The sequence below is a fragment of the Rhinolophus sinicus genome, chromosome 3, assembly GCF_057876585.1.
Source record: "Rhinolophus sinicus isolate RSI-liver-muscle chromosome 3, RSI-T2T, whole genome shotgun sequence".
NCBI lineage: Eukaryota > Metazoa > Chordata > Mammalia > Chiroptera > Rhinolophidae > Rhinolophus > Rhinolophus sinicus.
In genome coordinates, this window is record NC_142503.1 from 130,679,635 (window position 1) to 130,697,469 (window position 17,835).

Sequence of the window (17,835 nt, forward strand, 5' to 3'; positions counted from 1 at the left end):
AAAATATACCCTGTGTGCTTTCTTTCACAGCCACAAGGCTGTGATCAAGGCAATAAGAACTAGTAACTGTGGAAGATGAAGCATGTGTGAAGACTTTCCAGGTAAAGAAATAATGAATTCATCTGACACATCTCTGATTCTTTCTCTTAATTGGTTATCAGCAATAAGCTTTCTTAGTGGGAAAGAAGTTTAAGAAGATAATATACCTCCTGAGGACACAGCTTGATTGACGCTCTCCACTGTTGAGCACAACGGGCCACTACTCTTAGAACCACAAAGATCACTCTGCTATGTACATTTTCCAGTACTGCTCAGTGGCAGAGATGTCTCAGACATAAAACCATTTTCTAGTAGAGAATGTGCAGGAGACATTAGCTCATTCTGCATCCAAGCTGATTGCGGGTGAGCTTCCGAGTCAGGATTTTACAGACCTTCTTCCTAGAATGTCTGTATTGCTGGTTAGTTCGAGACTATCAACTATAGAATGATACCACCTATTTTTCATATTCTCTTCTGGTATCAGGTTCCCCATCATCATTTTCTGGTTTTAAATCCCGTTATTGTTGGTTTAACTAAATCTTCTCCCCTTCAACTTGGGACTGGAAATTGCCACAATAGAGTCATTTATGTCAAGGGAACCATAATAGAGGCCATAATGATGTCCGCATTACACACATTCCGCCCACAAACTTTTGAACTTTCAAGCTAACTATGTAACCACATCTTGGATTTCACTTTCTCCTTATATGGGGTCATTCTTCACCTTGAAAGGGGCCAATTTGCTTCATCAACCAGCATAATTATTTGCATAAGAAAACTAATCAACCCCTGTTAATCTAACCAGCACCCTTCATTTGACTAGAGGGCCTAAATGGGAACAGTACTTGCAGCTTTTTGCCTTTATAAAACATGCCTTTTTGTTCTCTTTACAGCACAATTTGAGTTGCTACCTGAATCTGTGTCTCCAGGATTGCAATCTCTCTTTTGCTCAAATAAATGCTTTTTATTCTTTATAACAGCCTGAAGCTTTTCTTAGGTTAACACTCTTTTGGACATAGTACTTGTCACAATTGAATTTTTTTCCTATCCTACATTGTCAACTTCATGAGGGACTGAAATATGACTTACCCACTTTATCTGATTCATTTTTTAGCTCTGTACCTGAAATATTGAAGGTATTCATTAAATTTTGTTAAATAAATGAACAATAAAGAATATAAATATAATAGTTGTGAAAAGGCAAACTGCTTCATAGATTCCCCAAGGAACCCGTGAATTGTGGGGGACTGTCCTTTAGGTTCCAATTCTTGAAAACTTTAGCGATAATAGTTCTTTTTCTCCTCCTCCTCCTCCTCCTCCTCCTGCTTCTTCTTTTTTTTCTTTTGTTTTTTTGATGAAGGTTCTGATTTTCATATTCCCAGAAGCTTCTGCAGGGCATGTTTCATATCTTTGTTCCTTAGACTATAGATCACAGGATTAATGAATGGGGTTCCCACAGAATAAAACAGAGTCACAAGCTTCTGCATTCCAGCTTCATGCTCAGATGTTGGGCTCAGATACATGACCATCACTGAGCTGTAGAAGAGTGTAACCACAGCCAGATGGGACCCACAGGTGGAGAAAGCCTTTCTTCGGCCAGCTGCTGAAGGGACCCTCAGCACAGCTCTTAGGACCAAAGCATAGGACACCATGATGCAGAAGAAAGGAATAAATAGGATCATAGAAATTATGATTGTCCAATACAAGTCCATTATTGGGACTCTAGAACAGGTGAGGGCTAACAGAGGACCGGGGTCACACAGGAAGTGGTCAATAATCCTAGATCCACAGAAGGACATCTGGGAAATGATGATGATCGGGACTGGGAACCAGAGGAAACCAAGTACCCAGCAGCTGATGACAAGATTGTTGCAGAGATGTCCAGTCATAAGAGTGGGGTAATGTAGAGGCCGGCAGATGGCAAGGTACCGGTCAAATGCCATAACAGTCAAGAAAAAGCATTCTGTGGAACCCAAGGAGAAGAAGAAGTAGAACTGGAGAAAGCACCCAGAGAAGGAGATGACCTTGGTATCAGAGAGCAAGTTGGCCAACATGTTGGGGACAGTGGAGGTGACATAGCAGATCTCCAGGAAGGAGAAGTTGGCGAGCAGGATGTACATGGGGGTGTGGAGTCTCTGATCCCAGCGCACAGCACAGATGACGGTACCATTGCCCATGAGGGTCAGGAGGTAGACAACAGAGAAGAGCACAAAGAGGAGGACCTGCCTCTCCCTGGGGCCAGGGAAGCCCAGGAGGATGAAGCCAGTGATGGTGCTGGAGTTGCTGGCGATTTTCATGGGTCTGTGAGCTGTGAAAAGGCCCATAATTACTGAATATCCCTGGAGTAGCACAGGGACTTCATTTGCTTTGTCCAAACAAGAAACTGACATTTGTTGATTTGTTCATTATTAAATTAACATTTATTGAATGTTTAGTATTTGCTAGGTATTTTTTTTTTTAGCTACTGGGGATATAGCAGTGAACAAAATAGATCCGTACCTCGCTTGCTTACTTCAGGCAGGAGAATGCAATGTAAACTGACATTGCATTGTATCATTCTCTTTTTCTTTTCTTTTAAACTAAATATACTGGATTAGCTCTCTTCTTGGCAAACATCTTTTTGAGCGGAGGCTTGGGTTATTGCTATGTCAAACAGCAGTGTCACAGAGGTGACTGGGATACACATGATCCTTGTACTTAGAAGGGTTTCTATAATATATGAGGTGTGATTAAAAAATACAGTGAATGCTTAAATTAAAAAAAATTGTTACTGTAAAAGACACATTGCCATTAATCCCCCTCAAAACACACACCCTCACTCGAACACTCTTATTTCATCATTCTAGCCACTTTCTGAAGCAGCTCTGGAAGTCCTCTTTTGTGTCTTTACTTCATTTTCCATCATGACAACGCTCCGTGTCACACATCATTTCTGGTATGGCAATTTCTGTCAAATAAAAACATTACGGTGTGTCCTTATCCACCTTATTTGCCGGATCTGTCACCGTGCAACTTCTGGCTCTTCCCCAAACTCAAAAATGACCATGATAGGTAAACGTTTTGAGTCAATTTAGGACATGGAGGCAGCCGCGACAGCACAACTCAAGACATTCACGACAGAGGACTACCAGAACTGCTTCAGAAAGTGGCAAGAACAATGGGATAAGTGTGTTCAAAGTGAGGGGAAGTATTTTGTGCGGAATTAATGGTAATGTGTCTTTTACTGTAATAAAAACTTTAAGAATTTAAACATTCACCATATTTTGTGGTCACACCTTGTATATCTATGTATGGATGAATGGGTAAGTGCATTTCCTAAGTTCTCCATGAGCAATCACCTAATGCAACTGCTTTTAGGCAGTTGTCTTGTTAGATCATGTGATTCTGGAGCAGGGAAAATGTGGGACTTTTGATATCACTTAAAAATTATTTGACAGTTGATTCAAATTATTTGAATCAACGTAAACTGTTGATTCATTCTCTCTAATACCATTGTGTGTCAATTTCATGAGTAAAACCATTAAGTTTGCTAGAAAAAAACTACCTTAAAAAATAGCACATAAGGCCACCTGGATATATATCATGAAAGATAATGTTAACATCATAGTCTGACCATATTAAAATAGTAACCTCTCTAAATTTTAGTTTCTTAAATATAAAATGGGAGTTGCATTACATAACTTTTAATTTTTATCTCTGAGATGTTTATTGTTATGCTAGGGATACTCACAGACAGATAACAGTTTAGTGGTTACCATACGGTTGGGGGGAAGGGGAAGCGTAGAAGAGGGAAAAGGGAATCAAATATTTGTAATGTAATATTTTGTGTTAGCTATACTTTAACAAAAATCTTTTTGATGAAATTTATTCGGATGTTATTTGTTAGTAAAATTATATAGGTTTCAAGTGTACATTTCTATAACACATCGTTTACATATTGCATTACGTGTTCACCACCCAGAGTCAGTTCTCCTCCCATCACCACATATGAGTATATAAAAGTATGTGCCTTCATCTTTGGCTGGCAATGAAGCCTAAACACCATAACTTGTCAATTCATCATCTTGCTTTTACCTAAAGTAAATAACAAATAGAGGGGTTACTTTAGGATATGCCAAGACGAGAAAGATCTTTCTCATATTGGCTGAATTAGGAGTTGAGACAACACTATAAAAACTTGGATTTTTCCTATTACCTTCCTAGAACTACTGGTCCAGGTTTATTTCTAAAGTTCCCTTATGTCCTAAAATTTTTTTGTTTAAAGTTCAAGATATTTGACCAGGTGGGCTACCATCAATATTTTAAATATAGAAATATCTTTGGATACTTGGATATTCCTTATCAATGGGTTAGGTTCAAAAAATCCTCTCTTCCCTTTGACATTTGGAAATTCAGAAGCAATGCATTTTATGAAAGACAGCAAAGTATTTACCATTTGTATTTCTTTTACCCACTCATAGTTAATTATTTCTGATAGAACAGCTGAATTAACAACTGAATTAACAGTCTGAATTAAATTTTTTTAACGAAGAATTAGGAGTAGAACGTCATCAAAATGGCAGCATGAGGTGAGCCTCCTTAAATCTCCCCGGGAATTAACAACAAATGGAAACTATAACTCCACAAAGGACTCCCTGCACAGCCGACAGGCAAGACGAAGAGGCACACTACTGAATTCACCTAAAGGTGGGCAAATCGCATGAGCAGGGGAGGAGGAAAGGTTGAAGTGCGGAGACAGAGCCACGCAGGTGCAGGACACAGACCTAGCTCAGTGCTCCGAGCTCACTGCATCCCAGAACTACCGCAGCTGCAGGAGAGGGAAGAACTTGGACTGCTTGTGCTCTGTTTATGGCCCACAGGGCTGAGGGGACAGCATATAACACGGCTGAACCCAACGCTCACAGCAGAGACCTCGGAGAAAAGACTGAGGGAAGAAGGCTGAAAATGGTGGTTTAAGCCCTCACTGCCCAGCAGAGAATGGAAGCCTTAGGCACTGAGACCAGCCGCCCCTTCCCTACCCTCCCAGAGTTCACCCCGCCCCCAACTGCCCGGTGCCAGAAGCGGAACAGTAGCAGTGTCAGATCAAACGAACACAATATTTGCTGTTCTGAGAACTGTGGAGCACAGATACTGATTCGCAGCCCAACTAGTTCTGGCAAAGGGGAGGGAGCTGTGGAAGCAGGATCTGTTGTGGTGGTGGTCGCTGCCGTTGCTCTGGGCCACGTCTTACAACTCACCGCGCCCCTTACCCCACCTATCTGGGTGGATCCCTGCAGGAGTCAACAGAACTCCTTAAACATACAAGCTCTGAATCTGGTGCAGGAAGAGCTTTGGAACTTTAAAAGCTCTCCGCATACCCACACGTACACTGTGCCCTGTGACCCAGGCAAACTATTAACAGAGGAGAAGCCTGTCTCCCATGTAATCCCCCCATTGTATGAGAAGCTGGAATAGTGCAGAGAAAATATAGCACTACCGTGTGGGAGAGAGAAAAAAGGCAGCAGTCGGAGAAAAAAAAAATTCTACCAATAATTACTGGCAAACAAAAGAAAGACCTCTTCCTATCAACCTGTTGCAGAAGCCACTCCTGTAGATGTCTAGGAAGAGAAATAATAAATCGGTAATTGCCATGAATAACCAAGGCAACAAGACAGCTCAGAAAGAAAGTGAAAAGTCTCCAGAAAAGGAACTTAAAGATATGGAAATATGTGACTTAAATGACTTAGAATTCAAGATTGCAGTTCTGAAAAAACTCAACAAGATGCAAGAAAACACAGATAGGTGGTTTAATGAACTCAGAGACAAAATCAATGAACAACATGAGCATTTTACGAAAGAGATTGAAATTTTAAAAAAGAACCAAATAGAATTTCTGGAGATTAAGAACTCAATAGAAGAAATTAAGAATGAAATAGTCAGCTTAGGTAGTAGAGTTGACCAGATGGAGGAAAGAATCAGTGACACCAAAGATAGAAACCTGGAAATTACATGGATGGCAGAAGAAAGAGACTTGAGACTTAAAAGAAATGAAAACCTCTACAAGAAGTTTCTGACTCCATCAGAAAGAGCAATATAAGAATAATGGGCATACTAGAAGGAGAAGAAAGAGAGAAGGGAACAGAGAATATATTTAAACAAATTGTCGATGAGAACTTCCCAAACTTGTGGACAGAACTGCATCCTCGAATCCAAGAAGCAAACAGAACACCTGATTACCTCAATCCCAACAGGCCTTCTCCAAGGCATATTGTATTGAAGCTGTCTAAAATCAACGACAAAGAAAGAATCCTCAAGGCAGCCGGGGAAAAGAAGATGGTAACCTACAAAGGAAAGCCCATTAGATTATCATCAGGTTTTTCAGCAGAAACTCTACAAGCCAGGAGGGAATGGAACCAAATATTCAAACTATTAAAAGAGAGAAATTATGAGCCAAGAATAATGATTATATCACTTGATGAGGAAAAAGCATTTGACAAGATACAACATCCATTTATGGTTACAACACTTAATAAAATAGGTATAGAAGGAAAATACCTTAACATAATAAAGGCCATATATGACAAGCCCTCAGCTAATCTCATAATTAATGGTGAAAAACTGAAGCCCATTGCTCTACGTTCAGGAACACGACAGGGCTGTCCCCTATCACCTCTGCTTTTCAACACAGTGTTGGAAGTCCTTGCCAGAGCAATCAGGCAAGAGAAAGAAATAAAAGGCATCCAAATTGGGAATGAAGAAGTTAAATTATCACTCTTTGCAGATGACATGATGCTATATATAGAAAACCCTAAAGGTTCCACCAAAAAGCTATTAGAAACAATCAACGAATACAGTAAAGTTGCTGGCTACAAAATCAACATACAAACGTCCATTGCATTCCTATATACTAACAATGAAATCTCAGAAAAAGAAATACAAGAAACAATTCCTTTTGCAATTGCAGCAAAAAGAATAAAATACCTAGGAATAAACTTAACCAAGGATGTGAAGGACCTATATGCTGAAAACTATGACATTTTTGAAAGAAATTGAAGGAGACACAAAGAAATGGAAAGACATTCGTTGCTCATGGATTGGAAGAATCAACATAGTTAAAATAGCCATAGTACCCAAAGCAATATACAGATTTAACACAATCCCCATGAAAATCCCAATGGCATTTTTTAAAGAAGTAGAACAAAAAATCATCAGATTTGTTTGGAATCACTAAAGACCCCGAATAGCAAAAGCAATCTTAAGAAAATAAAACAATACTGGTGGTATCACACTCCCTGACTTTTGCTTGTACTACAGAGCTACAATAATCAAAACAGCATGGTATTGGCAGAAAAATAGACACATAGATCAGTGGAATAGAATTGAGAACCCAGAAATAAAACCACATAAATATGGACAGATAATTTTTGAAAAAGAACCAAAAAACATACAATGGAGAAAAGATAGCCTCTTCAATAAATGGTGCTGGGAGAATCGGATAGCCAGGTGCAAAAGAATGAAACTGGACTGCTTTTTGTCACCATGTACCAAAATTAATTCAAAATGGATCAAAGACTTAAGCATAAGACCTGACACAATAAACTGCATAGAAGAAAACATAGGTACTAAACTTATGGACCTTGGGTTCAAAGAGCATTTTATCAATTTGACTCCAAAGGCAAGGGAAGTAAAAGCTAAAATAAACGAATGGGACTACATGAAACTTAAAGCTTCAGCACAGCAAAAGATACCATCGACAAAATAAAGAGGCAACCAACTGAATAGGAGAAGATTTTTGCAAACAGTGCCTCCAATGAAGGGCTAATATCCAAAGTATATAAGGAACTCATGCAACTCAACCACAAAAAAACAAACAACCCAATTGAAAAATGGGCCGAGGACCTGAAGAAACATGTTTCCAAAGAGGGCATACAAATGGCCAATAGACATATGAAAAAATTCTCAACATCACTAATCATCAGAGAAATGCAAATAAAAACTACAATGAGATATCACCTCACCCCAGTCAGAATGGCTACCATTGACAAGACAAATAGTAACAAGTGTTTTGAGAGGTTGTGGAGAAAAAGGAACCCTCATACACTGTTGGTGGGAATGCAGACTGGTGCAGCAGGTATGGAAGGCAGTGTGGAGGTTCCTCAAAAAATTACGAATAGAATTACTATATGACCCAGCAATCCCTCTCCTGGGTATCTACTCCAAAAATCTGAAAACATTTAGAGATAAAGACACGTGTGCTCCAATGTTCATTGCAGCTTTATTTACAGTGACCAAGACATGGAAACAAGCCAAATGTCCTTCGATAGATGAATGGATAAAGAAGTTGTGGTATGTATACACAATGGAATACTATTTGGTGGTAAGAAAAGATGAAATCGGACCATTTGTGACAACATGGATGGATCTTGAGAGTATAATGCTAAGCGAAGTAAGTCAGACAGAAAAAGCAGAGAACCATATGATTTCACTGATATGTGGTATGTAAACCAAAAACAACAAAAAATCAAGACAAACAAATGAGAAACAAAAACTCATAGACACAGACAATAGTTTAGTGGTTACCAGAGGGTAAGGGGGGAGTGGGGTGGAAGATGACGGTAGGGAGAACATATATATGTTGATGGAAGGAGAACTGACTCTGGGTGGTGAACACAATGGAATTTATAGATGATGTAATACAGAAGTGTACACTATGAATTGAAATCAGAATTGAAATCTATGTAATGTTACTAACAATTGTCACCCCAATAAACTTTGAAAAACAAACAAACAAACAAACAAACAAAAGAATTAGGAGTGGAACAACTATTTTTTTTGACATCTCCCCCCAACTGGAAAGTACTTGACTTCTCAGATACTCTAGAGCTGTGAATGTCCATTGTGCACTCTGAGCTGTTTATTAATGCTATAATGTTCAAAATTTACCAAAGTGAAATTTATTTCCATAGTAAAAATACTTTAAAAAATAATACATGGAAAATATAGAAACAGAAAAAAACAATTCCATTTCACAGAGCAAACAAGTTTGAACTCTTTGGGGGAACTAATTGCATTTCTTCTTAAAAATTAAAATGAGATTTTCAAAACATGCAGTTTTATAACCTGTTCTTTAACTTAATATATTTTTGTCAAAAATTTAGCTCTACCTCATCAATTCAATGGCTGCGTTGTTTTCTATAGATTTAATCAACTCCCTAGTATAGATTTAGATTGTTATCAGTGTACTGACCAAACTTGTAGCGAGGCCACATTTCAACCCGTGGCGCACTAATCCCACCTTGCCTCATATCCCTGTCACGTTTGAGTGTCCCTTCTAAACATAAGCCTCCCTAGACATTTACCTTCCTTTACATTTAATCACCATTCTGCTCAGTACTTCTTATTCTACCTTTCCCTTCATAAGAGCTCCCTCTCCCTTTTGTATTTGTTTCTTGGTGAATTCAACAACCTGTTTAGCATTTGCTAAAGTCATTGCCAGAAATTTGAGAGTCATTCAAGGCAGTTTCTAATTCTATCAACTCGCATATGCAATCAATCACAAATCTTCCTGATTTTCCCTCCCAAACGTTTGTCACATCTGTCCTGGACACATAGAAGATCAATGTAAATTCTTTGTTTGCATGGTCCAGTAGTGGAGTGAAGCAGCTACACATATAACCTAGAAAGAAAAGTGCGCCTTTTTAGGAAGGACTGAGAACGTATTTTAGGGGGAAAGCACATGGATTGGTGAGGACAGAAGAGAACATCCACTCAGGCAATCTGTTTGGTTTGGCAATCTGGCATACCACAGTTGGATCAGGTTCACACCTGATTGACTCAATCCAGAAATATTTAACTGAGTAGTCTTGTTATAGCACTGTACTTAAAGGAAAATAAACGATAATGTCACAGTGATTTGGGTTCAAATACTGCGTGCTTTTGGGTAAGTTAACACATATTTTTCAGGGCTCTTGTGAAAACACTGTTGAATACATATACCTAGCACAGTTCCTGGAATATACTGGACCTGGAAAAATTCATAGCTGTTGTTGTTAATAATAATACTGCCAACAAATATGATTACAAAGTAACAAGGATAAAAATACTGTAGCATAATAATTTAAAAACTTAAATGAAAAACAAATTTAAGTGAACCTAAAACACTAGGTTAAAAAGTCACTCCGTTCTAATGTATCACGTAGTAAAGCTATGAGCAGCTCTCGTTGGTTGCTTAGATTTATCTTACTGACCTCCGCTTACATTCTGGCACTTAAGAACATACAGCTTGGTCTGATGGAAAGGAAGAAGACACTAAAACATAGCAGTGTTAACAATCAAGATACAGAAAGTAAATTATTAAAGAAAAAGCATTGTATTACTTATGTGATAAGTGGGAATAAGTTCTATTTAATTGGAGGCATTGTAGAAAATGAGCTACTGAGCACAACAGTAAATAGTTTTCTAATACCAAGTTATATAACTTATCAAATGTATGCATAATGAGGCATTCCTGTGTGAATCAGTAGGCAAGACAGTTTCAGGGATTATTAAGCTGAGGGAGATCTGAGTAGTGGGGCACTGGAGTCAACAGTTCATATAACATAACTTACTGTTATATTACTGGAGACACTGGGTGCAACCAAATATTCAGAAACATAACACCCACAAAAGTTTGCAAAAATATATTATTATTAAAATGATATTCCACCGGAGCTAGCATCTGTTTGTAGATGTCATAGAAAAAACTGCAGTGATGCCTAGACAGGGAGACAAGTTACTTACCTTTCATAGTAGGGCTGAGTGTGTACAAAGCTGGGAATAAACACTGAGTCTGTATCTTCTCATTGATGGTTCTCTTTCCTTTATATGGAATCACAGCCCAGGGGCCTGACCCTGAGACACCTATGACACACAAAGTTAAACTGCTGAAACTCTCTTTCCTCCCCTCCTCAAGTGCTCAAAAGAAACGGTTATAGCACAGGGTATATCTGCTGGGCAATATGATAAGCAGTGAAAAGCAGCACAGCCCTGTAACGAGTCCTTGAGGCATGAGCTCATTTGACATAGTGATATTTTCATCAGGGGCTATATAAGAGAACTCAATCACCCCACAGGCACCCAGATAATTCACTTATCTCACCCAGTAGAGAAAATTCAACAGGTGGGTTTTATATATTGGTTACTTTTCCTATAGAGTAGCTGAAAGAAATGGGGGTATGAATCTTATGAGGAGATTTCCAAAAAGGGGGTGCAGGTGAACGAAGGGGAGGGACGTATTGTTGAGACTCTCAAGGGTGCAATTAAAGTTTCATCTTAGAGATTATTGTGAAGTCTTCAGTCTCCCCTTAGGCTGGTTTAAGACTCACTCAAGACTCCTTGGTGTAACATCCTTTCCTTACCCATAGTTTTCATATGGTGTAGGTTAGATTGGCTCCCAGAGCAATGGCAGGAATAGTGTCTTAAAGGCAACGGTGAGATGTCTGTGTGGATTTTCAGAGAATTTCTGTTTTCATGAAAAGTCTTTTTCACTGTGAAATATAGAGAAAGTTTACAATGTATATTGTTTATGCTCCCTAGGAGTGTATTTTCTTCTCACACTTGCCATCTGTTAATTTTTGCTTCCAGTCCTTAGCTACTGATAGGTAGACTATTTGTATTTTACCTGTCCTGTTTTTTGTTTCCTTATTTATTTTTGTTTATTTTCTTCTCTATTATTTAAGTACTTTTATTATTTAATCTCCCTATATTACCCTTTTTGATGGATATATATATAATCATTTTAACCATTTTCAAGTGTACAGTTCTGTGGCAGTAAGTACATTTACATTGTTGTGCAGCCATTGCCACCATTCACCTCCAGAAGTTTTCATCATTCCAAACTGAAACACTTTACCCATTAAACAATAACTTTCCATTCCACTCCCCTAGCCCCTGGCAACCACCATGCTACATTCCGTCTCTGTAAATTTACTACCCTAGGTACCTCATATATGTAGAATCACACGAAATTTGTCCTTTTGTGATGGGCTTATTTTTACCGAAGTTCATCCATGTTGTAGTATGTGTCAGAATTTCCTTCCTTTTAAAGGCTGAATAATATTCCATTGTATATATTTATTGCATTTTGTTTATCCATTCATCTGTTGAAGGTCACCTGGGTGGTTTCCACCTTTGGGCTATTGTGTGTAACAACACTGCTATGTACAAATATATATTTGATTCTCTGCAATTCTTTTTGGTATATACCTAGAAGTGACATCCAGTTTTCCTAGCACCATCTGCAAAAAAGACTGTCCTTTCCCCATTGAAGGGTGTTGGCACCCTTGTGGAAAATCATTTGACCATATGTGTGAGGGTTTATTTTGGGATCTCTATTCTATTCCATTGGTCAACATGTCTGTGTTTATGCCAGTACCACATTGTTTTGATTATTGTGCCTTTGTAGTAAGTTTTGAAATCAGACAGTGTGAGGCCTCTAACTTTGCTCTTCTTTTTCAAAATTGTTTTGGCTTTTTGGGGCCCCTTGAGATTGCACATGAATTTTAGGATAGATTTATCTATTTCTACAAAAAACTTCATTGGCCATGATAGAGATTGCATTGACTCTGTAAGTCACATTGGGTAGTATTGACATCTTAACAATATTAAGTCCTGCAGTCCATGAACATGGGCTGTCTTTCCGTTTATTTGTGTCATCTTATATTTTTCAGCAATACTTTGGTGTTTTCAGTGTAAATGTCTTTTGCCTCCTTGGTTAAGTTCATTCCTAAGTATTTTATTCTTTTTGCTGCTATTATAGATTAAATTGTTTTCTTAATTTCCTTTTCAAGTTGTTCACTGTTAGTGTATAAAACGCAACTAATCTTTGTTTGTTGATTTTGTAGCCTGTAATTTTAATGAATTTGTTTACAAGTCCTAACACTTTTCTTTTTGTATGTGTGTTTTTTTACATATAAGTTCACATCTTCTGTGAACAGAGATACATTTACATCTTCCTTTCCAATTTGGATGCCTTTTATTCCTTTCTCTTGCCTAATTGTTCTTCCTAGGATTTCAATGCTGTGTTGAATAGAAGTGGTGAAACTGAGCATCTTTGTCTTGCTCCTGATCTCAAGAAAAGCTTTCAGTTTTTTGTTTGCCCTTTTAAACCATTGAACATGATGTTCACTGTGGGTTTTTCCTATGTGACCTTTATTATGTTAAAGTTGTTTCCTTGTATTTCTTGTTTGTTTGAGGGTTTCTATCATGAAAGTGTGTTGAATTTTGTCAAACGCCTTTTATACATCAATTGACAGAATTACATTATTTTTCTTTCATCCTGTCAATGTGATATATTATACTGATTGATTTTCATGTATTGAACCCTGCAGGAATAAATCCCCCTTGGTCATGGTGTATAATTCTTTTAATATGCTGTTTAATTTGGTTTCCTAGTATTTTCACATCTGTATTCATAAGGAATATTGGTCTGTTGTTTTCTTTCTTTGTAGTGTCTTTGGCTTTGATATCAGAGTAATGGTGGCCTCTTAGAATGAGTTTGAAAGTATTCTCTCCTCTTCAGTTTTTTGAATAGTTTGAGGATTATTGTTAATTTTTCTTTAAATGTTTGGTAGATTTTTATATCTCAGATATGAGTGTAGTCAGACGGTTCTTGATTTTTTTCTGTCTCACTTATTTCACTTAGCCTGATAATCAAGGTCCACCCATATTGCAAATGGCAATATTTCATCTTTTCTTAAGGCCAAGTAGTATTCCATTGTATATATATGTACCACACCTTCTTTATCCAGTCATCTATCGAAGGACACTTTGGTTGTTTCCATGTCTTGGCCACTGTGAATAACGCTGCAATGAACATAGGGATACATATATATTTATGTATAAATTTTGTTAAATTTTTTTGGTCAATACCCAGAAGAGCGATTGCTGGGTTGTATGGTAATTCTGTTCTTAATTTTTTGGGGAATGTCCGTATGTTTTTCATAGTGGCTGTCCCAATTCCCACTAGCCTTGTAGCAACAGTACAGGAGACAAAATTTACTTTTATTTTTTTTTAAAAAAAAGATAGTGAAAAGTGAAAAAACTTTGCTACATTCCTTAATAACCACGAAAAACATTTTCAAGTCAAGTTTAAATACTTTTGATTTTATTAAAGGAAGTATAAAATATTGAATTCTACATTTGAAAACACTATTATTTTAAGAATCAGTCTTTTCACACTGCCAGCATGTTACATACTTTCATATAGATTAAATAATATATCTCTAAAAAATTTTAAGTTCTGAAAAACAAGTAGAAAAAACACACAACACTTAAACTGCTGTTCTCAAACCTTTAAAAAATTCTTTTATTGTGATTAAAATACACATAACAAAATTTACCATCCTAACCATTTTTAACTACACAGTTCAGTATTGTTAAAGTATGAAGTATATTCATTGCCAGAATTTATTCATCTTGAAAACTGGAAGCTCTACCCATTAAGCATCTCCTAATTTGCCCCCTCCTACCAGCTCCTGGCAACCACCATAAAAAAAGTGTTCGGTAGAATTCACCGGTGAAACCATCTGGACCTGGGCTTCTTTTTGTTAGGAGATTTTTGATTATTGATTTAATCTCCTTACTGGTTAATGTCTATTCAAGTTTTCTATTTCTTCATAATTCATCTTAGTAGGTTGTGTATTTCCAGGAATTTGTCCATTTCATCTAGGTTCACTATTTTTTAAAAACGGACAATTGTGCATTGTACTCGCTTGTAATTATTTTTATTTGTAAAAAAAATCAGCTGTGAAGTCCCCACTTTCTGATTTTATATGCGTCTTCTCTCTTTTTTTCTTAGTCAATCTGACTAAAGGTTTGTCAATTTTGTTGACCTTTTAAAAAATCCAACATTTGGTTTTATTTATTTTTAATTTATTTTGATTTATTTTATTTGTTGATTTTCTATTCTCTATTTTATTAATTTTATTATTTTTTGAATGTTTGGATTTTTTTTGGATAAATTTTTATTTTTCAATTACAGCTGACATAAAATATTAGATTAGTTTCAAGTGTACAACATAGTGATTAGACATTTATATAACTTACAAAGTGATCACCCCAATATATCTAGTACCCATCTGAAACCATACACAGTTATTTCAAAATTATTGACCATATTCCTTATGCTATACTTTACACTCCCGTGAATATTTTCTAACTATCAATTTGTACTTCTTAGTCCCTTTCCCTTTTGGACGCCCCAACCATCCTCCTGTCTTACAACCATCAAAATATTCTTTGTATCTATCAGTTTTTTTTTGTCTTGTTTGTTTATTTTATTCTTTAAATTCCACATAGAAGTGAAATCATATGGGATTTGTCTTTCTTTGTCTGACTTGCTCCATTCATCACAATATCCTCTAGGTCCATTCATGTTGTTGCAAATGCCAAGATTTCATTCTTTTTTATGAATGAGTAACATTCTATTGTATATACTCATATGTACCACCTCTTCTTTATCCATTGATCCATTGATAGACATCCAGGTTGCCTCCCTATCTTGACTATTGTAATTAATGCGGCAATGAACATACGGATGCACATGTCCCTTTGAAGTAGTGTTTTGGGTTTGTTCGGATTAACACCCAAAAGTGGGAATCCTGGGTCTTTGTCTCTTGTTATAGTTTTTGTTTAAAAGTCTATTTTGTCTGGTATAAATATGGCTAACCCAGCTTTTTTTTCATTTCCATTCTCATTACATATCTTTTTCCATCCCTTTACTTTCAGTCTATGTGTGTCTTTCGATCTGAAGTGAGTGTCTTGTAGGTAGCGTATGTACAGATCTTGTTTTCTTTAAGCCATTCAGCCACGCTGTCTTTTGATTGGAACACTTATTTCATTTACATTTTGAGTAATTGTTGATAGATATGTAGTTATTGCCATTTTATTATTCATATTTTTTAATCTCCTCCTGCTCTTCCTGCTCCTCCTCCTTTTCCTTCTTCTATCAATCCCTTTAGCATTTCTTGTAGTACTGGTTTGGTGGTGATGAACTCCTTTAGCCCTATCTTTTCTGGGAGGCTCTTTATCTGTCCTTCAATTCTAAATGATAGCTTTGCTGGGTTGTAGATCCTTGCTTTTCATCACTTTGAGTATTTCATGTCAATCCCTTCTGGCCTGAAACGTTTCTGCTGAGAAATCAGCTGACAGTCTTATGGGAGCTCCCTAACAGATAACTAACTGCTTTTCTCTTGCCGCTTTTAAGATTCTCTCTTTGTCTTTAACCTTTGTCATTTTAAGTATGATGTGTCTTGGTGTGGCATCTTTGGGTTCATCTTGTTTGGGATTCTGTACTTCCTGGACTTGTATTTGTATTTCCTTTGCCAGGTTAGGGAAGATTTTCATCATTATTTCCTCAGTTAGGTTTTCAATTTCTTGCTCTCTCTTTTTTTCTTCTGGTACCCTATGATGCAAATGTTGGTACCTTGATGTTGTCTCAGAGGCCCCTCACACTCTCCTCATTGTTTTGGATTCTTTTCTTTTTTTGCTGTTCTGATTGGTGTTTCTGGCTTCCTTATCTTCTATTGTGCTGATTTGATCCTGTGCTTCATCTATTCAACTGTTGATTCCCTCTAACGTATTCTTCATTTCAGTTATTATATTCTTTATTTCAGATTAATTTTGTTTTGTGTTTTCTATCTCTTTGTTGAAGTTCTCACTGATACCCCTGAGCATCCTTATAACCAGTATTTTGAACTGTGCATCTGGTAGATAGCTTGTCTCCATTTTGTTTTGTTCTTTTTTCTGGAGCATTGTGCTATTCTTTTATTTGGGATATGTTTCTTTGTCTCCCCATTTTGGCTGCCTTCCTGTGTTTGTTTCTATGTACTGGGTAAGGCTGTTATGTCTCCTAGTCTTAGTAGACCGTTCTTGTGTGGTAGGTGTGCTGTGGGGCTCGGTGGCATAGTCTCTCTGGTTACCTGAGCTCCAGGGTGTGTCTTTTGTGTAGGTTGTGCTTGTCCTCCTGTTATAATTGAGCCTTGGTTGTTCTTTGCATGTTAATGGGAGGGATGACCCTCAGGCTTATTTGTTGTGAGAACTGGCTGAGACTAAAGTGGAGGAGCTGTTGTGCAGTAGCCGAACGTGCAGAGCAGGATTTGCTTTAACAGGGCTCTGGTGCCTTCCCAGTCTGCCCTTCAGGTGTGTCATCTTTGGAAGTGGTTTGGTGATGTTCTGGCTTGGTCCAAAGCTGGCCAGTGGGTGTGCCAGCTGCAGGCCCTTTGGGAGGGGCCCCACCCTAAGCCAAGTTGAGCCATAGCCTGTCCCCTGCTTAGGGCCACATGGCATTAACCAAAAAGCAGCTCACAGGTGGCCACCACCTTTCCTGGGCTTGGAGGTGCCTCGAGAGGCCAAGCTATGAACTGAGGTCAGCTGTCACTAGTGCTGTGCTTGAGCCTGCTTGGCAAGAGAAACAGGGCATGCTGAAGTCAGCTGCTGCTTGTTTGGGTTATGTGAACCTTGGAGAGATTTTAGGATACTCCATAGCATGAGCCAAGACAGGCCATTTGCATGGAAAAGCCACTGAAAGAAGCTTGTGTGTGCTTGAAAGTTGGGTGGAGTAGTGTCTCAGGGAATCACCAGCAAGGGTCAAACAGTGTTAGCTAGGTTGATGGAGACTTAGACATGGCAACCTCCTGCATCTGCATGCTTGGAGAGGAGAGGATCAACAAAGAAACAATGGATTCCACCAGCACTTCTGTTTGGGAGAAAGCTGCTCCTCCAACCCTCGCCCTGTAGCCAGAGAGCTTAGTTCCTCCTCGTATGTCCCTGGTACCCTTT

The 17,835-nt window shown here is 37.9% G+C and overlaps 1 protein-coding gene across 1 annotated transcript; it reads right to left on the reverse strand.

Annotated features, from left to right (window-relative positions):
- Positions 1 to 1,409: 1,409 nt before the first annotated feature.
- Positions 1,410 to 2,363, reverse strand: LOC148758649 (olfactory receptor 11G2-like). The gene has a single exon (XM_088796396.1). The coding sequence runs from the start codon at positions 2,361 to 2,363 to the stop codon at positions 1,410 to 1,412; it is 954 nt and encodes a 317-aa protein (XP_088652522.1).
- Between the last annotated feature and the right edge of the window lie 15,472 nt (positions 2,364 to 17,835).

Bases quoted from the DNA above. Each gene is read 5' to 3' on its own strand.
- LOC148758649 (XM_088796396.1), bottom strand. From the start codon at position 2,363: ATGGGCCTTTTCACAGCTCACAGACCCATGAAAATCGCCAGCAACTCC.